This window comes from Drosophila ficusphila, unplaced genomic scaffold (assembly GCF_018152265.1).
Source record: "Drosophila ficusphila isolate 14025-0441.05 unplaced genomic scaffold, ASM1815226v1 contig_414, whole genome shotgun sequence".
NCBI classification, from domain to species: domain Eukaryota; kingdom Metazoa; phylum Arthropoda; class Insecta; order Diptera; family Drosophilidae; genus Drosophila; species Drosophila ficusphila.
In genome coordinates, this window is record NW_025064328.1 from 34,623 (window position 1) to 58,508 (window position 23,886).

The 23,886-nt window shown below is 36.3% G+C and overlaps 1 protein-coding gene across 1 annotated transcript; it reads left to right on the plus strand.

The window, feature by feature from the left end:
- Positions 1 to 19,528: 19,528 nt before the first annotated feature.
- Positions 19,529 to 22,289, plus strand: LOC108095254 (protein krueppel). Its single transcript, XM_017196281.2, has 2 exons — positions 19,529 to 19,878; positions 20,367 to 22,289. Exons 1-2 carry the CDS (start codon positions 19,842 to 19,844, stop codon positions 21,839 to 21,841), a joined length of 1,512 nt encoding a protein of 503 aa, XP_017051770.1. The 5' UTR covers positions 19,529 to 19,841; the 3' UTR covers positions 21,842 to 22,289.
- Positions 22,290 to 23,886: the final 1,597 nt, after the last annotated feature.

The following is a 23,886-nucleotide window of genomic DNA, read 5'->3' on the forward strand; positions in this document are numbered from 1 at the left end:
GTTTGAATTCAAAGATCGAACCCAAAGCTCCATCAAAAAAATTATATATAAATACGTATAAGGCTCTTTTATCTTTTTTTTAATCGTGTTTTAAGCCGATTTTAAACCCGTATAAAAAGAAAATTTATTCATGCAACTGCACACCATTTGAATAACATGTAACACAAAGAAGATAAGTTATCCCTTTTGATCTACAAGGGTACGAATTTTGTATTTTTTGTTATTGCGCACAATGTTATTAAAATGTTCTGGTACGCTAAGCGTTGTTATGTCAGTCACATGCATATGTATCTATAGGTCTTTACTTAACCAAAGGTCGGCTCGCCTCAAAAAAAAGTTGGACACAAGAACCTTTTTCTCTGACTTATGCTTGAGCAAGGAAATCCTTTGGGCATAGGCAGCTCACATTCTTGCATAAAATAACAATTTGCATTAAATTTGTAATACCTATAATATGTTTTTGGAGGTTTTAAAATTTTACGTTTCATTTTTTTCTCTTTTCTTTTTTTTCGCATACTTTGGCTCGTTTAAATAAAAATAAACGTTAATAAGGGTAAGGGTAATAAGGGTAAAAATTATGAAATACATTTTCTAAAAAGAAATAACCGTAATCTTTATTAAATTTTGTTAAGTTTTAGTTTCGACTTAAATACATACAAAATATAATATAACATAATCAACCACAAACATCCTTTCCTATACACCCAACAAATAAACACAAACGCCAATGTTGCGTCAAAATAAAATAGACAGTCAAGCGTTTTTGGTGATTGGGAGCTTTGCGTGAGATATCTGAAGCCTTATAACGTGCTGTCAAACAAGGAGAGCGGTAATCATGAAAAGGACATTGTTATGGCCGTTCGATATTGTCTTGAGGATTATTAACAAAATTGCGTACGGCGTGATTTAAGGGTTGGACAATGAATGCCAACGATGATTACGAAATAGAACTCTCGGTACACCAAATAATGCTATCACAACTTGCCAAAAAAACGAATTCCTTTCTATGCCAACACTTTTTACTACTTTTACTTGCTGTGTGGGCCTTTGGTTCCTGATTTGATGACGCAGCGTTTACGTTGAGTGGAGGTTTGATTAGAATTTGGATAGGGGACGCTCTCTTTTTGAATTGTGATCGCGAATTTGGTAGCTAATAATTGGATCGGTATAGTTGGTACAATTGTAAGTATAATGTAATGTAATAAAAATAAATCACTTTAAAGCGAAATAACGTTTTTTGATAGAATTTCCACTGGCAAGCGATCGGATTTGAGACTTTTAGAGAAACTACGTTTGAACACAGCCTCTACAAACTAAGGTGCATTTAATGGTGGCTGTTGTCTAAGAGTTTCTGATGACTTTTCTTTTCTCAAAACAACTGACGGGTTGAGCCTTATCCCAATACCATAATTCATTTAACAAAGCAACCCCTTAAACCTTAGGATAGCTGAAGACGGACCCCTTTCAATTAGATGCGCCACACTGTTTATTAAAGAAAGTGGTTAGTTTGAAAGTAAGAAATTGAAAGTAAACGACAGCAGTCGTTGTAAAGAGGTCTTTTTGCTCAGTGCTTCTATTCTGACATCATACTAGTCACCTTCACTCTTTACGAAGCCGAGGACTCAAACATGTGTTCTACTCAATTTCTCTTTCATGTGGTTTTCTCGAAACCGTGTGCCGCCAATTAGAAATCTACCCGCCCTGCGATCTATGAGCCTAACACTTGTTAGCAGTCTATTCTCCCTTTCACTTTCCTCGCAGAAAAAACAACAGCAGATGTCAGCTTAAAATTTTACTTCTCAGAATTGCTTTTTTAATGTTGTATGTACTAAGAAGTTTTTACGTTTTTCCAAAAGTCTTAGAAATTATAAAACCCAAAAAGTTTTGTTATGGCATATGGACTCTCGTCCGACTCTAATAATATGATCTGAATATTAGGGTCACCAGATGATAGACATAATTCATAAGTAAAATCAGTAAAATTAAATCAAATCACCACGTAAATTAAAAAAACTGGTTCAACTCGACACTACGTGTACTGCCATAGTCCATACAGATACAGAACAGCTCAAGGTATGTGAGGCCAGTAGAACAAAAGATAAAATAATTAGAGAATTTGTCAATATTTGCAAGATTTCGTGATCCAGAAACCACTGCCTAAACCCTAGATGAAAGGAAAGCGATGGTTGGCGGCTTGTTGCGCGCAACGAAAGGATTTCCAATGCGCACTTGAGCACGCGTAGACGTCAATATTTACAGAGGGATAGCGATCCTCACCAATAAAGGATGTTTGTCCTGGATGTAAGAAAACGCAACGCTGCGGTTGATAATAATGAAAACCCAAGTGCGATTTGTTTAGGACGATCCTGTGCCTTTTTCCTATTTGCATTAACATTATTTTGTGTAATTTTCGATAAGACTTGCGGTTCAATTAAAGATAAGTTTCGGACACGAGATCGCGCGATCTATTGTCTGGATATTGCAGGATGCTAGTGTGTACCTTATACAGGTGAAGCCATGTGATAAGTCCTTAGGCGGGGGCTTACGTAAATTTCGTTTTAGGCGTTTTCCGGGAAATAGTGTCAAGTTAATGTTTGCACGTTATTGTTTCTGGGAAAAACTACAGCAAAAATGTTTTTGGGGCGCAATTATAGTATGGTTGTGGGAAATATGTACTACGTTTAACGGATTGTTTCGACAGGATAATGCATGAGTGTTACACAAATTATATATATATTTATAAATGTACCATTGAAATGCTAGTTTTAAATAATTAAATCATATAATAATATATCAATTGATGTTACACACTCTTTTTTTTTTTTTTTTTTTTTTTTTTTTGCATACGCAGAAAAAAACAGTTTTTTTTTTTGAGTGGCAACACAAACTTGAATTCTAATAATTCTATATTGTGTTTTCCACTGGTAAAGTAGCTACAAAATCTGTGGCACAATAAATTGGGATTGAACTTTCATTAACAAATACCATACGTAGCGCAAAGTGGCATCAACAATTTTCTAAGCCCATGGAAACAAATTTAAAGAAACGTGGAAAAATTAGATGGTAATCTGAACGTTTAAGCGACTACCTGTCGCAATGCACTTTTAACACTACCATCAAACGTCCACCAAATGATTAATTTGATCTTTAAGGGACTTGCATAAAAAAAACCACTTGAAGGTCGCCTTGCTGCAAACAATTGGGCGTTCCCACTTTTAAGAATTTCTAACAACATTAAAGGGTGACATATAAGGCACATTAAAATGCCACAGACATCTTCAAAAGATAACTCAATTGTGAACCTCGAAGGAGGGCATGGGAATATTTGGGAATTCGAAAGGGGAAAGAAAATGTGAGGTAATTATCAAGTATTTAGAGATCGCGTCCCTTGGCTTTGTTACCAATCCAAAGCACCCCGTATTTGACTCTATCGCCTTCTGTTTTTTATTCTTCTTTATCTTTAAACCCCTAATTCAGCGATCTTCATCAGTTTGTTTTTCCTTCTTCAATAAGTCTGCCCTAGCTTCCCATGCATCTTGCAAAAAAGGGTCACATGCGCACGCGTCTCTCAACTGGGAATCTCGGCATGTGCGCTCTATCCTTTCCAAATTTTTTCTTGCTATACTTGTATGAATTTAAGAAATCGGGGATAGAACTGAGCCATATGGCGTTTCTCCTCTTAACGTTCGGACGTGTGTCAGACTTGCGGCAACCAAAAAAAACTTTCGTGTTGATTTCTTGGGGTTAATGTGTTTCGCGACTCTATTAAATTGCTTCCCCTGGTTTTCTTGTGGGCGTTCTCAACATTAAATGGGGCAACGTTTAGAAAACTAAAACTAATTGGAGACCCTGGACTACCTCTGGCATAAATTAAGCCATCGATAGAACTTCCTGTTATTGGAAGAGGCAATCAACCGACTGTTCGTTTGATCGCACATTAATATCAATGTATTTCCCATAAATTTGTTCTATGTGCAGGCATTCATAAACTTCTTGGTAACTAGTTACATGCGTCGATCGTTAGTCCCAATGGTTCATTAATTACGTTTAGAGGGTGGTGCTGTTAACCCCTAGTTTTGCAAAAACAGTTAAATGGGTTCCACTATGATCATTTTAATAAATTCGCTTCTAGTAATAGAGAAGACAAGATTTAAAATTATTCTAATTACAATCAATTTTTTTTGTACGCGGGCAATGTTATCACCCACTTGCCAGTTTATATGAGACTTCGCCTTAAGCTTAGTACAATAGTTTCACGATCTCAATCCGTTGTATAGATGGATGCCAAAAATATATACTTTCGTATATAAATGAGTCTTTTGTATGCGTATTAAACAAGATTTGCTTTGAATATACCACGATAATATGTATGAATAAGAGCAATGAGCGCAACGGATTGTTGATTTCAGATGATTCGTTGTCACTTCCTGTAGTCGGCTTGGATTGTTGTGCATTCTCAAATAGTGATAAAAAGTAGGTTTGTCATTAATCACTTATAATGCAAAGCCCATTTAAAGTAGGCACGCAAATGTGCTTATTAGGTTCATCACTTTCAATTAGAGTGGGCGGTTAAATTTAAATTAAAGATTAAATCAAAATTTATATGTACCGTTTTGCTTTTATTAATAATTTTTTTTATTTGAAACGTAACAGGAGGTTTTAGAATGTTTAAAACTAAATGTTACTTAGTAAAAATGAGCACTAGAAAACTTTCATAATACAAAAATTAATAGGAAATATAAGAACGGCAAAAGGGAGAAAAGCTAAAACCATTTTCTTGTAGGCTGCCACAAGGCAAATTCCAACAGTTTGACCGATTGAGCAAGCAAAAACTTTACTACACTGAGGAATCCCTAGTTCAGGACAAAAAACATGAATGTTTCGTAGGTGTTTGTTTCCAAATCCTTGGCGTCACAGTGTACTTTTTGACGAAGTTTCTTGTTTATTTCTTGGGGGTGTTTGGTACTCATTAATTACGCAACTAAGAACTACCCATTTTCGGTGTTAATTTCAAACTTTTATTGCTGGGTACGTATATACCCTCAGACAAACAAACACACATCCCATTTGAGCTACAGCTTCTCATTCCTCAAGTAATCGAAAACCAAAACACAAAACAAAATGACAGGGGGTCCTGTCTTGGCAGATCTTATGTTTTTGTGGCGACAGGAAATAAGTTATTAATGACCAAATTATTTCTACACCAAGGGTTAGACTGCAATGCTGGATAAAAAAGCGGTTGATAAATCATATTTAGCTTTACGTTGAAAAACAAAAAATATTGATGATGAAATTTAAAGGCCCTCAAAAAAAGATCTACAGATGTTAAGAAATCTTAAATTTAAAACTTGTTCGCCATTTTGTAAATAATATTGATCAAACTCCGCCTCCTTGACTGACTCATCCATACCACAGTAGGCACACTTGAATATATGTATGTACATATGCATTATATATCAGTGCGTGAGTCGCTGTTAAAATAAAAATAATACCCCAACATCAATAAAGAGTTAAACGGGAAACAGCGAATGGCAGTGAAAGAACTCACGTGTTTATGTGCGTGTGTACAAGTAGGTATTTGCCGCAGAAATGTTCTCCAATGTATTAACTTGAAAATCGATAAAAATAAGCAGCTACCCCAAATGCTCTATCACCCTTTTAATTTATAAAATCCTTTCCCTTTCAATTGGAAATACATAAGAGACTGAGAGAAGAGAAATAAATACCATAATGTAAAAAACTCACTCAAGCCGAATACATATATATGTACAAGCACATGAGCTCTGAATGAAGGGGTAGGACAAAGCATTGAAATTCTTGCTTCCACTTTATACTGAGTGAAGAAGAGGTTGCGGCGAAGAGCAAGGCCCTGTGATGACGAGTAAAGAGAGAATCGAAATATTCCGGCGCTTAGTTGTGGGGAATGGCGAAAAGAGCTGGATGCAGCCCCACCGTACAAAAGAGAGCAAGTCAATGGCCGACAGACGCCGAGTAGACGGAGACGGCATTAAAAGGGTTAAATTGGGGGACACGTGCGGGCGAAAGAGAGCGAAAGTGTTAAATTGGAGCACATGCGTGTTGTTTTCGGTCTATGTTTTGGCGGCCATTTTTATTTGTTATGGGTTGAGTCTGAAGGTCTTGTTCTTTTGGTCGCACACTTAAAAAAAATAAAATTAATAACTTTCATTAAAAAAAAAATTAAAAACCTTATAAAAGCTGAAAAAATATTTTTAAACAACGAAACGAAGATTGCTAGCTATCTAGCTCTACATATTTTAACACAAGTACTTATTCGATTTAAAACTACTGCGCCCGGATGCTTTAAAGTAAATTTCTGATTAACCAATTTTAGTTGTCGATATCTGACAGTACTTTAAAAAATTGTTATTGGATGAATTTAAAACATGATATATGTATTTGCTTTGGCAATTTGATAGCAGTGTCCGGTTTATTGTTTTCGTTAAATTTTAGGACACTAGGGCAAGGACATAATAATGGCATATCCTGTGCATATGTTTGTTTTTCTGTGGTTTTCGTTTTCATGGTGAAAGTGAAAACGCAAACGGATGCACTTCATAGAGTTCTTCAGCTCAGTTTCACATTTTCGGCCGCATTTGTGGTTTGCTATTTGAGCTAAGAGGTTTCAAGGTTTTCATCTTAGTATTTGCGTTAGGTGTTCATGCAATTCTTGAGCATCTTTTCCATTTTGTTGAATATTCTCACAGGTGTTCTTCTCAGGTGTTTGGGTTTTGTTTGTTGTCCGGCTTCTTAAAGATTATCTTTCACAATACAAAAGACGTTAGTTGGTTTCAAGCTAAGATTCGGTTCGAAAGTATATTTCCCCGATCGTTTAGAAATAATTTAAGTATTAAATGAATGAGAAATTTTAAGGGGGGCCATCATTTATGTTTTAAATAACTCAAAAGATATTCGTTTTATACAACCATTTTGTTTTTGGCTCCCCTTATTTTAGGCACGCACTCAAGGTCGTACAAAGGTGAAAATGTGCAGAGCTGAGCACATGCATATGCCGTATCAAGGGGAGTTCTTTATGTCTCTTGCTCCTACTCAACGCTCAACCAAGTGAATATATTCGTTTCTCCAAGTGACGAGCACATGGAGACAATTGTCGCAGGAAATGAGACATTTGCTTGGGGTTTCTGTAAAAATTATTTGAACTTTTTAACATTTGAAATGCAGCAGGCGTTGAACACGCTTATCGGATAGGAATTCGGATTTTAAAGAGGGGAAAATCTCAAAGGAATACGTAAATGAACGACAAAAATAGCACCTCTCAAGTGATAGATACTTAGAAGTGGGGGTGATCTAAACTGACCGTAATAGACACGAAACTATTTGCAACAAGTAAAGACTTTCATAGATCAAAACCAAACGTTATAATATGATACTATCGCATCTTAAGCACGGCGTAAGCCCTGAAGGCACATATGAAATGTCCTGAATTACACATTTAATCCAAGGACAGCAAAGCTTCCATTTCGAAGAAGTCGTATGTGTCTACATATCTGTGCGATTTATGTCCACCGCGATGCGTAAAACATTCAACGCCAAAAAAATATTTCAGGAAGCCTAAAACTAGAAGTACTGCAGGGGGCAGCTAATTTGTGCCAAAATACACCAATGTGTCAATGCGCATATAAAAACACTAGAGACGAGGAACGTCAGAATGGCTTCATAAAATAAACGCAACTTGCGCGTGTAAGCAAAAAAATAAGGGAATACAATTTCTTCAAGATGTCTGCGAATGATTGCATTTGGGATTGTTTACTTTCGCTTGGAGTATACCTATTTGAATAACATTTAGAATGTGTTCTTGGGATGTTTACATAACTGGCTTGCGTTATAATTTATGTTTATTAAAAAAAAATTTCTTACCGAAGAAAGTTAGTCTTTCTTTTTTATTTAAAGAGTATTTAGTAGCGTCCTAGGAATAAAAACGACTTTCAGCATTGTTTTCCGGCTTAAGCGGCCATTTTTACGATTTGAGGACACTTAGTCCCTAATTTTCTTTTTAGCACTCAACTAGGTTTTATTCTTGCGGTTTTATTCCAGCAATTTTTTTTAGTCTGTGCAAAATGTTGTGGTCTCTGTTCTCTATTTTTATTATTTCTATAGCGACACATTCTTTATTACTTCCAATGTACTTTCCAGCTGAACGTCACTGTCAATCCTTTGCAGGTTGCCACAGGATGTAAGATGTGTAATGCGAGACGAGCTACGAGATTCCAGCGTCGAGAGAAAGTGTTTGTTTCCCACACATGTTAAAGGATACAATGCTGCAATAAATGCGGCTTGGAGCTCTTGAATGTCATGGGAAAATTAATGCAACATATTGCATTTCCAAGCATAATACTTTGGCTGGCAGTATACCTTGTGACTTCAGGGACCGGTGAAGTGTGAAAAGGAAACTCCTATAGAATAAAAAACCTGTTATGACGGTCCGATTAGAATGATGGATATACCAGGCAAAAGGTTTTTGTTTTTGTGAAGGTTTTATAAAAAGTATTTAAATAAATATACTATTTTATAATTGTTTTTTTTTTATTTGTCAACCGCCCTAAGTTGGGCAGTAGTGGCCGGTCGTAGGTGTTGGCGTTAATGGAGCGGTCGATACGTTTTTTTGAACTTGTTAATTAAATGGTATATAGGGCCACAAAGAAAAATGTTCCAAAAAGAACTGAGATTGTTTAAAAAAATTTGGCACAAATCAAAAATCAGTCGATCCAGAATTCGTTGCAAACACAAAGTTAATGATTTCCTTAGGCAAGGCAGTCTGGTTTTACAAATCCCTCGTGAAATGGTTATAATGACCACAATGCTGCATTCCAGCAGAGTATAAAGGGATCGCTTACCGAAGTCGGCTCATCGGTAATAATGTGAAACATGTTGCAAAAATTTCAGAATGCCCACTCAAACCTTTTTACTGGACAATGTGGCTGGCAGACAAAAGCAATACAAAACGAGACAGAATTTAAGATGAAGTATAGTCCGGACATCGAAATAATCTTTGTTATCCTCACAGTTGGATGGACTTGAAGAACTCGTCCTTTTTATACCCGTCACTTGTAGGGAAAAAGATAGTTTTATATATGTTGAACAGTAGAAAACAGGTAGAAGGATGCACTTTCGCCTTTCAAAGTATTTATACTCTTGCTCAACACCAGTAGATATAGTCGATTTAATATATAATATTTAACAGAAAAATTAAAACTACATATATGTACATAATCAGTGGCATATACTGTGGGCATTCTTCCATTTTATTTTAATAAAGAACAAGTAGGTTTTTGGTGTTTCGTTTTAATTTAAAACCCTTTTGAAGGGGTTATTCGATATTTTTGTTACCTTAGAAATTAGGGTAAGAAAAGGTCGCCTGAATGTTAATGATTTCTGTATTGATCGAATTACTATTATCTTGATTGAATCATAATAGAAAAAAATGTGATTTTATGCGGCTTAAGACTATTTCCACGAACTGAAAGAATGTCAGTAAAGTTGTATTTGGATTCGGAGGCTTCTTGTTTTCCATTTACAACTCCCACGCAGCCAATAATGCCAAGAATTTAATTTTATGTACACCCACAGCAAAATTTTAGGCTACTAACTTCTTGTTATGTTCCAATATATTAGAGGGAAATTTGTTTACAATAAATGTATTAACAATGAGCGGAAGTGTTAAGTTAAATTCAATTTAAATGCCCCATTTATTAAAGGCACAGTAAGTGCCATACGGATGTAATATTTTCATTGAAAAAATCATTCAAATTCATGCGGGTTTGTTCATGAATACTTCAGCTAAGTTCCGAAATGCAGCCATTTAAACCGCAAAACACAATCTGATAAAATCCACTTTCACCTTTTTTTGCAATATGATAAGTGATCATTATAAGACCACACAATACCTTGACAGAATTCTACGCTTTCGTTTTCCAGACCACAAATTTGACCTTTTAATCGTTACCCAAAGACCTGCCCTAGCGGAAATGAAATTTGAATGTTTTAGAGGCGTGCCTTGCCCTGCTTTTGTGCTCGATTTGATGTGGAAATAGTAGAAAATCTCCCTGCGTCTAATACACAATCGAAATCGAAAGTTGCCCGGACTACACGCTGATACCGGAAATGGTTTTTACTTTTATCGAGCGCGTCTCTGATTTATTTGTGTTTTATGTCCTAGTTACCCAAGTGTCGGGTTTCTGTTCGAGAAAAAAGGACGATAACCTTCGCTTAACAAGCAAGAAGAGGAAAAAATGAAATTCAACGAGGCATATGTGTTTTCAACTACATCAACTTGTTTTCCTTGTTAAAATAGGACAGTCTTAACATTTTGCATGCTTGCCTCAATGCGCACATTCTTCGTTTCTCTCTTAATAGAGGCACCCCGGTCAGAAGGCCGGCAAAAGATATCCTGCCTTCCAGTGCTTAAAATTTGTTATCCTTTTGCGCAAGATTGAACATAGTTTTTCGTGGGATCCATGTGCATCTTTTATTAGGGTCAGTTTTGTATTACAATTTTATTTTAAGGGTAGCTGGAATTTTGAATTGGCTGAATTCTAAACGAATATTCTGGGTTGGTTCGAAGATTAAATTGTTATTAAAGGGTTTTTCAGCTCTATCTTTAATGTCGGTACTTACAGTTCCATTACCGTTCAACGATAATTTCATTAGTCCCCTTTTCATTAGTAAAGTACTTAGTAAAGTAACCTAAACAATTTCATCTCTCCTGGAGTGGGCTTAAACTGATAAGACTCCCATAACCATTACCCACACCAAAAGGCCAACATCAATTGAATTGACTTTCGCTGATTTGCCTATTCAAAAACAATATAAAAAAAAGAACATCGCACCTAAATGTCTTGCTAAACGATGAAAAGTTCTTATTGCCTATCAGTTGCTTAGACGGTAACCGTCCATTTAAACTGCATAGCCGGAAATGCACTTGCTTTCACCGACAATCGCTTCCAGACTGACATTGGGTTATCTTATTGCTCCCCCGGAATCGCATCGAAACCCTGTCAGCTTATTGACCAACGATGTTTGTAAAAATACTTTGCTGATTATCGTTGTTTGAAGCTATATTGAGTCCAGACCGTAATGACTTTTGTACTACCTGCAATAGCAAAAAGACTTATAGTTTAGTTTCGCACAGACAATTGCGTAAAAACGGAGTTTTATCGTATGGGCTGTATGGGCTTCTCCTTTTTTAAGCTGCATATTCCTACGAAAATGATAACATTTCTGCAAGGATATAATCAAAAATTTTTTCACAAAATAGCTTCTAATGTTAATACGTGCCTATTCAATAACTAAAAGGCTTGCGGCACATATCTGAAACGGCATCCGATTGTATTGCTACTGCGTCTGAGTTCAGCAGTTTAACACTCAAACAGCGGACAGAGGCTGTTATACAATTACCCGTCTTTATTCATAAATCCTCACTCAATTCCTAGGGCGGTGAATCAAAGGACATTATGAATGGATAATTTATTAAAGGCAGAGGTCTGTTAATATGATTATATATCACGTAAAAATCAACCTTCAAATCGATAATTTATGTAAATGCTGTCAGATGACATCTCAATTGGCTGTCTCAACGAAAGAGAAAACGTGTCTACACAGAGTGTTCCCATACTTAAGGGAGTAACTATAATAATACAGGAGTATTTATTTTATTGTCAAACCAAAGTAAGTCCGAAAACCTCTGCTACCCGTTCCTGACATTTTGGTAGCAGGTTTTTATGCATTAGTTGCATAAAAGTTTTTATTTGACAGATTCGCAAGAATATTTTTTTTGAAGTTCGTTTGATAAACAGAAGAAACTCAAACATTGCAAGTTTTGAACTTTTAACAAGAAAGGAAGCTAGCTTCGGCAAGCCGAAGCTTATATACCCTTGCAGTCATCAAATATGTCGAACAAAACGCATAAAGGCTAGACAACATCGAAGCTAAGACGATTTTTCTATTCATTTTCCATATTTTTGACTATAGATCATATGGGAGCTATACGATATAGTTGTCCGATTTTGATCAAATTTAACTCGTAATTCAAGAGTCGTAAAAACACTCTATATTCCAAAAATCATACTTGTCTGATGAAAAACAACGATGTTATCAATTTATTTCCATTAATTCTATATATAATTTTCGATCCCTCCTATGGCAGCTATATGATAGAGTTATCCGATTTTGATCAAATTTAATCCGAAATTCAATAACAGTTAGAAAACGCCATCTTGAAGAATTCAAGTCGATCTGATGAAAAACAATAGAGTGAGAATTTTTTATTTCATTCTCTTGTATTGGAGCTATCCGATATAGTCGGCCGATCCGGCCCGTTCCGACTTATATACTGCGTGCAACAACTACACAACTTTTGGGAAAGTTTCAGCACGATAGCTTTAAAACTGAGAGACTAGTTTGCGCGGAAACGGACAGACGGACAGACGGACAGACGTACATACATATTTCGATTCTGCTCGTGATGCTGATCAAGAATATATATACTTTATGGGGTCTGAGGTGTCTCCTTCACTGCGTTGCAAACTTCTGACTGAAATTATAATACCCTTTTGCTCTGCAAGGGTATAAAAATGCGTTCAACTATACAAAGTTTTTATTACAGGATTGAAACAATGTGAATCGTTTTTAAGGCCTTTCTCTTCTTTCAATAAATTGTGATAAGAAAATAAACAAGAGACATCTGTATTATTTTCATTCATTGGAGAAAGTGGACTAACTAAAACAAAACCGCATGACAAGAATTTTTAACAGTAGAAAAGACGTAACGTAAAAAAACTTAAAATAAAAATTCTATTGAAGTGGGTCGAATTTATGATTAATGAACGTGGCAGAAAAAAAGTAAGCAAGCTGGCTGATGTTCTACCCCGATTCCCGATCTAAACAAAAGTTAAAGGACGAATGACAAGAAAAAATGAACATTAGGGACTCACAAAATATAAAATTCCTCAGACGCAAGAGCTACTTTCCATGACATCCATAAATCATGCACTGTGATTTAATGACACCAAAGAACTTACTTTATATGTTGTAGGTGGCCATATATTTGATTCATTGTTTTTGACCAGAGCCAAAAAGGATTGGCCGTTACAAATTGCCATTTGGCGCGCTTGTTGACAACCTATGCTTCCAAATACTCAGTTCCAATCGAGATCTGGGTATATGTGTGTGGCCTTAGGTGCAACCCCTCGTCATATCAATTGTCGCTGGGCTGTCAACGAGAAATCAATGCAATTTACGGCATTATTTTTGCAAATTTTCAAGAAAAAAGTGACAAGAGTTAGAACCACCAAGCTGACAGGCAACCACTAGCAGACAAAGGGCACGCTCAGTCATCCCCCAAAACTTAGAACTCAAAAGCTATACACTTCAGTGCAATGCGATACGTTTTTTTGTATTTTTAATGCTTGTCTTGGGTGTTTTGTTAGCCGACTTTTCTACGACTTCGCTTCTGTCTAATTGCCAAACAATCACCGCCTGATTATCCTGTCACGTCGTATCTTTTTTGCGGTTTCCAATGCGTGGTTTTGTGTAATTGGATTGACTTGCTAACATATGAGTGACATCATGTCAACATCTTCATCACACATTTCCACTTATGGCGGTGCTTTAAATAGTAAACAAAACTCGCAACGAAACGGTCATAACAGTTTCACTAAAGAAATATGAAAAAATAAATATAAAAATCGTGATTACTTCGAAGTTGTTAAGCCTTTATGCATTTCGCTCGACATTTATGAATACTGCAAGGGTGTATAAGCTTTGGCTCGCCGAAGCTGGCTTCCTTTCTTGTTTAATATTTAATTTGATAAAACCAACACAAGTCCTTTTCCGGGTTGGTATACGTTTTTTCTAATAAAAGCTAGAATTATAAAATTGTTCAAAGCAATATTTATATTTTAGCATTGTTTAAGATATACAACTTAAAAAAAGAAAGTTTCCTTAAGGCAATTTGGGCATAATTAGCCAATGCTTATAAATGATCTCATTGCCTACGTGACATCCTCTTTAATTTTCTGTTTCCATGTCGTGTGTTATTGTACCATTCCCCCACTCTTTCAAATCGAAAGAAGGCTTTGGAAGATTTCTTTGAAAACAAATAGCTTTGGCACTGATAACAAACTGGTTGACTAAAATGCGCTCCGGGTGCATTGTACGACCTACTGATAAGCATAGCAAAATCCTTGATCTTGACGCTGCGTTTCAACTCGCAAAATTTGTGCTGCTGACAGCAGCCTAATATGGTTGTATGTACTTTTTCTAGTAGAAATGAGCTTAGCATTAAGCGCAAGAATGAAAACAGAAACAAAGATTGATAAGAAACCAAACGCTCATAAGCTAAAAGTTGCGTGTCACACCCAGCGGACCACGCTATTAAAGTGATAAGAAAACCCACGTCGAGGACACAAAAAAAAATAACAAAATCAATTGCCAATTATACATCTGGGAGCCATCATTTTATACCCTTGCAAGTGCTTTTATTATTTTGAGAGGGTGTTCTATTTTAAGCAGGAGTTTGCAACGCAAATCAGACACTTCCGACCCTATGAAAGAAATATAATATATTGTAGATAAGCATAATTTTTGTCAATTTACACATGTCCATTTATCCGTTTCTATGCAAAATATAACATTTTTTTTAATTCATAACTAAAGAGTCGTTAATAATCTTTATACTTCGAACATGAGGTTGTAACCTAAAAGCAATTGTCCTTTACGATTTCTTTATATAAAATTGTATTCTGGCTTTTCGTATAATTTTCAAGAAGTAATTTTTATAGAGAATTGAAAAACTAGTAGAAACCCCGTTAAAACTTTGCTAAATTCGAAAAAAAAATGTTGTAAATTTTTTTTATTAGATGATGTTCCAGGTACAGGTAAACTAAAGTTAAATTATGTTTTGTGTAAAGTAAAATCACAATCTGTGTGTGTATATCCGCTTAAGCGTAAACCCATTTTTAGCAGCATTTTGAATTCATATGCGAAAATACACAAAATTGGCTTAAAGTTTTAAGTTAAAGCACAATCTGTGAATCCCTTAAATCAAATAAGTCCATCGATTAATAAAATTTCATTTTTTATCAGCATATTCAATCAATATGCGGAAATATAGTACTCGAAATGGGCTTAAAGTTTTAATCTTGAGATTAATAGTGATCTGCGGAACTGCGGTTTACTTATTGCGCCTGAGTCCCTAAATATCCTGGCGCTTACCGTGGGTTAAGTCTAATCGCGCTTCTTAAGTTAACTATAATCCCAGCTTAATCGCTGGATCAGTGGCTAAGCATCATTTTCCGGAATGGAAGTGAGCGAGTTACCTGCTCAGGTCAGCTGATATTTTCAACGTGTCTTAAATTAACCCAGAAGGGATTCAACTTTTTCAATATGCATAATCATAAAAAGCAATTTGTTACAATTTTTGCTCTTAAGACTTTTACCTCTTTTAAGCAGATGGGTCATAGCTCAGAAAAGAAAAAACATGTTTTCGTCTACCTTCAGAAACGGATTAATTTTTTTCGGACAAATAATCCAGTCTTAAGCATGGTGATTAAGCTTGATCCCTGCGAAGGGGCGTAATATTGACGGATTTTCCTTAAATCCCTCGCCTAATCTCCGGCTTAGAGCGCGCCGCGATTTTTTTCGCGACTCAGCCCTCTTTGTTTTTTGATTTTCTTCATTTCGCAAGAAAGCAGGGTTCTCGAATAAGGATCATAATTATGGAATTCCTAAATACAGTAAGCAGGGCAGACGGCAATGCAAGAAATGGTTCTACCTGTAAGCGTGGTTCCTCAGTTGGCTCTAGCACCCTAGACTGGTGTATGCCACAGGTAGGTAGTAGCCTTGAATTCGTGGATATTAAGAAGTCAAATTTCACTTAAAAACAACAAAAAAATAGGCAAAAGACAAACAATGCAAAAAATATGCAAAACTGAACTAAATCCGACTTAAGATCGTTAAATCATAAACAGGGCTAGGCCAAAATGTTTACAGTTTCCATGCCATCCTTGCATCGTAAACGAATTTGCCACTTCGGTTTTAGCTACTACTCTAATCTCACTCTCGCCCACACCTCTTGCAATATTGACTCTACTTTTTACTTTTTTACGAATAGACCCTCGTACTTCCGTTTTTTATATTTTTTATGGCTTGCATTCTACCTGCTATTTTATGGCTTTTTACCGTTTTTTAGCCAGTCAATTTGTTTTCTTCTTATCGTTTAATGAACTTATTCCTCAATGAAGCAAAAAACTAATTTCATTTTGTAAAAAATAGAATGCGTATGTGTTCAGAGAGATATATATTTGTTGTTGAAAATATAAAAGATATTTGTAATATTTCCGGACACTATACCAAGACGAATAATATGAACCCTATTTGCGTGACGGTAAACACTATTTAACTCATATTTTTATTATGAAAACAAATGTTGATAAAAAATCATATTCCGTTAAATAAGGTAAAAAGGTGTTCTTACCTTTCCTCTGGTTTGTTTTCAAAATCCTAAGTCCTTTTGGAAGGTAGTTTTCGTTTTTGATTCTAACAAACTTCAATTAAAAACGGCAAATCCATTTTAAAATATTGGCCTTGAAAAGATCCCATATGGTCTTGTCGTGTGCTTGGCATGCGATCTAACACAAAATTAATCTTCTTCCTCCTCATTAAATTGATATAAATTATTAGCGATCCCTTGACAGTACGCGTGGCGCAAGTATGTCGAGAACATAAAAAACGCAACATTTTTCTTTAGGGATGCTGCTGAAGACGTTACGAAATCGGAGATCGCGGTGAATATACATCAGCGGGTCAATGGATTTCGGAATTTACGTAATAGTTAAACTAAAATATGCTAGAAAAACAGAAGTTTACCCTTTCTTAATCCAAGTTTTAAGAAAGTGTCCTGTACATCTTTAAGATTCTTCAGAAAAGGGGTTCCCATGGCCGTTAAAACTAGATTTACACAACGCTTTAGTCTAAACCTTACCCGTTTAACCCTGGACAGTTTCATCCGTGGATTAGGATCGACGATTAGCGAGTACCTATGGAAGTAAGGCGAACATTTTCAATCCTGAGCTCGACTCGAGTCTCTAAGGATTTCTTTTAAATCAGCAATTTTGTTTGTCTAGCGTATGCGTTTTTATTATAAAGTATGCGTACATGTTGCATCCAACTTTAACATAATCATTGCCCCTCGAACAACGACAACAACAATAACGATAAATCAAAAACCAAACCCTTAAAAGTATCTAACAAAAACCGATCGAGTGTTACAAATTGTTAAAAAATTGTGGGCACGCTTATGGGTTGCCAAACAACAAAAAAACCCTATTTTGCACTTCTAGGGGTGATTAAAAGTGCATGCCTTGCATTTGATGTTTTAAGCCTTCACTTTCTATTTTTTTCCCCTTTTTTAACAATACCCTTTTTGTTGACAGCCCTCTTATTCTTCATTTTTTGTAAAAAAAAAAAACGCATCTTTTTTATCGTAACTGAAAAAGTTGTAATTTTGGTTTGGCGTGATTTTCTTGTGAGGGTGCGAAAAAAACTGATCTTAACTCTTTTATAGTAGTAGTAGCTGACGGAATAAAGTTTCATGGTGAATCAACAAAAAGTATTTTTCAAGATGGAATACTACTTTTTAACAAAAAATAGGCCCGCATTTGTTAACCTAGGTTAGTTTTCCCACATTGAATCTTATCAACGAACTGGACCATACGCACTTTTCTACGCAATGCTGCCCCAATTAAATAAATAAACTGTTTAGCACGTGTGAAAGTCGTTGTTGAAAGATGTTTCTGTATTCTGAATTTACTTTGCTTTCACTTGTTTTATTAATATTCTCGTGTATTGATACTGAACAAAGTAAAAACAGATAAGGCCCGGAACCTATTAAAACCAGTTGAGCTTCAATTATTTTATTAATATAAATCTGTACCCCGCTTATCAACCAAAACCAAAATTTTTCTGACTAATCCCTGAAACCTGGGAGTAAGCTAAAGATGTGCTGAAATTGCTCAGTTCAGCCCAAAACCCCAGAAATTCTTATCAATAGGGTCAGTTATGGGTGCTTGAATAATGTTGAATGCCTTCTGCGAAATTTACTTTTCTTTAAATCTTTCGCTGAAGCCAACCGTTCTCATTCGGTGACAAAAACAATTCGAGTTTTACGTAACATTATGCAGACAAAAATATGAGCGTCCTTCTCGTCTATTGTTTGGTTTCACTTTCGAAAAATTCACGGTAGTTTACATTAACCGCCCGTGAGTTCTGTTCGTCCTTGGCCTACCTACAAAACCTAGAACACCAATCTAGACCCATTTTCACCATAAGTTCTGCCCAGACTATCCTGTCATAAAAATATACATAAAACCATTTAAAAGTCAATCCGCAAAAGTCACAGAGAACGTCTATAGGAGTAGAAAAACGCCACTGATCCAGCTTCTTTAACTGTTTTTTATGATGGGGTTTGTCTAGCATTTTTTCTACCTGAACCTTCTTTACGTAGTTCCTTATTTACCGATTACAATTTGTTTTTTAGACGTGTGCCAATAATTAGATACCCATTAAACTAAACTTCCCCTTTTTTGTGACTTTGCTCAACAGGCTAAATAGAAAGGAAAAAACTCACTCGACAATTTTTGTAAACCCTCTAGGTTCCCTGACGATTTGGGGACCCGTGAAGCTGATGTTTTGTTTACTTCCTCTTCACTCCCAAAGCGCACGCTTCAGTTTCAACCCTGTCCATGACATCTATTTTTCCGACTTTTGGCTCTTTCTCTCTCGTTGTTTCCCTTCCAGCTAGTACTTCCTTGGCGTTCATCCCCTTCGCAGTTGAGTTCTTTTTCATTATACATACAAGTAAAAAGGGGAAATGGCCAAGGCACATTCTGAGTGAGTTTTGTGAAACCTCTGGATCCCCGTTTCAAAATATTTCGGATATGATCCTTGTGCCACCTAAAATTTTGTTCTAGTGCAGTTTTATGAAGGCTCTTAAAAAACACAAGCGGAAGTGGTCATAAGTTTTTCGTAGTTTCGGTTTTTTATGTTTTATGGCGCAAAAAACGCTCAGGTCATAAATGTCTGTAGTACGCTAACTAAAGATATTTCTCACAGTCGTGTTAAAAAACCGCGCAGTCTTAAGCCAACTACGGCTTCAAAATTCGAGTGTACCATCGGTTATCTCTGTCACACCAATTTGCATATGAAAAATCAGCATTTTAGGTAAAAAAAGGAGCCGATGCAAATAACTCAACTCAACGAAGTGCTGAAGTTCTACTTTACCTGCCTTGAGTCTGGGGATCGTTTTTCGCCTTCGCCGTGATGCTTTCTCTTCCTTTCTTCCCGTGCATCTGCGTGCGTGTGAGCGGGAGAGCGAACTGAGTGCGTGGTTTGTGCCAGTGTGCGTGCTCTGTGAGGGTGAGTGAGGGCCTCTCGCCGAGGCAGAGAGTACTTATAGTTAGCGCACGCAGCGAATTTGTATCAGTCGTGATTTGGATTCGTTGGTAATAGGAACAACCATTTGTTGTGCCACACACAAACGCGAATACAATAATCCTAATCAAATTACAACTACCTCATTTTGCATAATCAGTGAACTTTTATAAAAGGAAAATCAAGGAAAACTCTCTACCTCAAAGTACAAAAGTGCGTGAAAGAAATATTCCATATCTCCTAAAGTGCATCAGTTTCTAAAATTACAATTTGGTGTCTACGAATTTGAAACCCAATACATTATAAAGCAAACCAAACAGTGTAATTGCTTTCGCTAAGAAGAAAGTCGAAGAGACAATCACAGAGACAACGAGTTGATGGCCATATCAATGCTCCAAGACGCACAAACACGAAGTAAGTAATATCCAAGATTGTAATAAATCGAATTTTTTTGTTTCAACCGCGTTAAAGTCCGTGCATTTTACTCGTTTTAATTTCAAACATTTGTTGTTAACAAAGTTTTGTGTCTTTAGTTTAAAAACAAAAAGATAAGCTCACTACACCCCTTGAAAAGGACATGTCTTAAAGCAAATGACTAACGCCATTTCTAGCTTTTGGCATATATGTATGCATTAGCCTTTGTTTACAAGTTTAACCAGGGACCGGCACTCATCTCGTTATCCAACAAAATAAAAGCTACAGAGCCCCAAACAGAGAGGAGCCACACAAGAAGCGTGAGCATTGAGCACTCTCTTACACATGTAACATATGTGAAATTCGTTGCTCTTATAAAGAGACTATTTTCGCATAGCATCAAGCCACACTCAAGTTCTTCCTTATAACATTTTCATCGTTGTGAGCACTCAACTAACATTTGTTTTTAATTTTTTTTTTTTTTTTAGATTTAGCTGCTGCGTTAGCTGGCATTAAGCGAGAGGAAGTCGCTGTTGATCGTTCCATGTCACTATCGCCTCCCATGTCGGCCAACACATCAGCCACAGGCGCCAGTTCGATGTACCCGGCCATAGGTCTCCAACAGGCGGCCGCTGCCTCAGCATTCGGGATGCTGTCACCCACTCAACTCCTAGCTGCAAACCGTCAGGCGGCCGCTTTCATGGCCCAGCTTCCCATGAGCACATTGGCCAACACTTTGTTTCCACACAATCCGGCGGCTTTGTTTGGAGCTTGGGCTGCCCAGCAGTCTCTCCCATCACATGGCACGCATTTGCATTCTCCGCCAGCCAGTCCCCACTCGCCAGTGTCCACGCCCCTAGGAAGTGGCAAGCATCCGTTAAGCTCACCCATCAGTACGCCACAGCACAATGAGCCGGCGAAAAAGACTCGGAAGTTGTCGGTGAAGAAGGAGTTTCAGACGGAGATCAGCATGAGTGTGAACGATCTGTACCACACATCGGGTGGTCCCATATCTCCGCCTTCCAGTGGCAGTTCTCCAAATTCCACTCACGAAGGAGCTAGTGGAAATGCAGGAGGTGGTGGCATCTCCAAGGATCCATCTAGGGACAAGAGCTTCACATGCAAAATCTGCTCCCGCAGCTTTGGCTACAAGCACGTACTTCAGAACCACGAGCGCACCCACACCGGCGAGAAGCCTTTCGAGTGCCCCGAGTGCCACAAACGGTTTACCCGTGACCATCACCTTAAAACTCACATGCGTCTGCATACTGGAGAGAAGCCATATCATTGCTCGCACTGCGATCGCCAGTTTGTTCAGGTAGCCAATCTTCGACGGCATTTGCGAGTCCACACTGGAGAGCGCCCCTATACTTGTGAGATCTGCGACGGCAAATTCAGTGACTCCAATCAGCTTAAGTCCCACATGCTGGTCCACAATGGCGAAAAGCCGTTCGAGTGCGAGCGTTGCCACATGAAGTTCCGACGGCGCCACCATCTGATGAATCATAAGTGCGGCATCCAGTCGCCGCCCACTCCGGCTCTGTCGCCAGCAATGAGTGGCGATTACCCCATGGCAGCCACAGCAATGGCTCTTGAGTCTTCCACCAATAAATTCGCGGCGATGTGTGCTAGCTACGGAGGTTCTGAAGAGTCGGTTGAGTTAGAAAAAGGCACCTTGGATGAAGATGCCCCATTGGATTTGTCTGAGGACGGAGCCAGCTCTGTAGATGGCCATTGCAGCAGCAGCATCGCACGCCGCAAAGCACAGGATATTCGACGAGTGTTCCGCCTACCACCCCCCCAAATCCCTCACGTTCCCAGTGATATGCCTGAGCAAACCGAACCTGAGGATTTGAGTATGCATTCGCCCCGTTCTGTTGGATCTCACGAACAAACCGAAGATATTGACATGGATGATTTGGAAGACGCTGCTGCTCTCTATCTGCGCCAGAATCACCATTAGACCAGTCTAACACTTAATTGTATATAGCCATGATCAGTTTTCATTAGATGAAATTGAACGGCATTAATCCACCCAAAATTAAAAATTTTGTCATTTCACAGTGGAGAGAAAAATTGTTGCAACAGGAATTTAATGATAAGTACAAGTAACAAAAATTTTTAATAAATAAGAACTTAGAGAATTAAAAGCATATAAACCAAACCAAACAAAAAAAATAATAATATTGTACAAAATTAGATAAACATGTCATAAGCTTATCGCCGTCAACCCCCACCAAATCAAACCGAAAATGTTGTGCCATTCTTAATACTAATTTTATTTATATTCCTAGGTTTTTAAAGTCCCACAAATTGTACATATTTAGCTTATGCAACTGCCGATTGTAAATTAAAAGGCCTTGTGGAAATTGTATTTTACTACAAAATTAAACGACAAAAAAAAAAAAAAAATAATGTCAATACATCAAATGATTTAATTTTATACAGTAGCATATTTTATTTTAATTAATTCATATTCTTAAAGAAAGCAATGCCAATAATTATGAAATCAAAACTAACTTTAAGTTAAAATATTAAATAAACCCTATACGCTCATTGTTTTGTTTGCCATTGATGATTAAAACTATTATTTAAATTATTAGCAAGTAATTTTATGAAGTAATATTGTTTTATTTGGCTCAAACACAACTTTTATAAATTTTTATATTTTTTTTAAATGTTCAATGCATGAAATAGAAAAAATAAATTTATTAGAAAACTTTAAATAATTTTGTCTTTATTTGTATTGTTTTCTTTTTTAATTAGTTATAATAATTGCTGATGGCACTGTTATCTGCATCTTCTTCCAATCTTAAAACATAGTTTGTTTGTTGTAAGCTATTGTAAACTTTTGTAATATATTTCTAAAGCATTAACAAATAATTAACACATAGCTCAATGAGTAACCGAAAAATAATGTTATTCATATTTATCTTCATAGGCCAGAATATTAATTTTAAGTGTAAGACTTGAACCAAATAAACAGGAAGAAAATGCTATAACCAAATACCTCTTATACCTCTCTGTATTGAAATTGTTGTGAGCTGAATAGTATATACATACAACAATTTGGCAATCGTACAATTCAACTGAATTTATATACAACACTTAGAAAAGAAATTGAAAAGCAAATCCAACGTTATATGTATTGTAATTTTGATGCATATTTTAATGGGAACTAAAACTAAAACCCAATTTTGAATATTAGATGAATTAGAACTAAGTGTATATAATCTATTTATATAAAACATAGTTTAAGTTGTACATAACAAAATAAACTTACCTTACATAATAATTTAGTGCAATCTTTGGTTCAATTTATCGGTAAACTAGAAAAATGCCGATACGTTCTTAGTTTGTACGTTCTAAAGTCAAAAATGCAACAAAACATGATGTAATTTTCTTTGTTCATTCAAGTGTATGGTATACAAGTTCCTCAAGATTAAAAGATTACCAAAATAATAAAAGCAAAACAAGCGCATTTCGTATCTTTTGAAATTCAGCGCATTGTACGGAAGACCTCATATATGTTTCATATTAATTGTGTACATTAATACTCGACACTTAAGTGTAGTAAGCTTAAACCATTAGATGTAATTAAATATTTGGAAATACAGTCAATTTTTATGTAAATAAACTTAAGCTCAAAACGTGCAATATATTCGAAAACATGCAAATCCATGACACAAATTGGATTTATTGTGCGGGTTTTCTATTTAACCAATTATCATCTATTACATCAGAAACATAAACTAGAAAAATTACAAAATCTGAAATAATTGCACCTCAAGATGCGCATACAACAAGCAAACAGAGCTACATTTGTACTTCTTTTTGTTTTATATTTTAATGTTATGCTCGCGAGCATTTAAATGTTAAGAAATGTTTTAATATTACAAACATATAATTTTAACTTTAAAATTATTTATTAATTTAAAACTAAAACAAAGTATGTTATAATAAACAAATTGTATCCCCTGAAAAAAAAGTATCTATTACAATATTGTG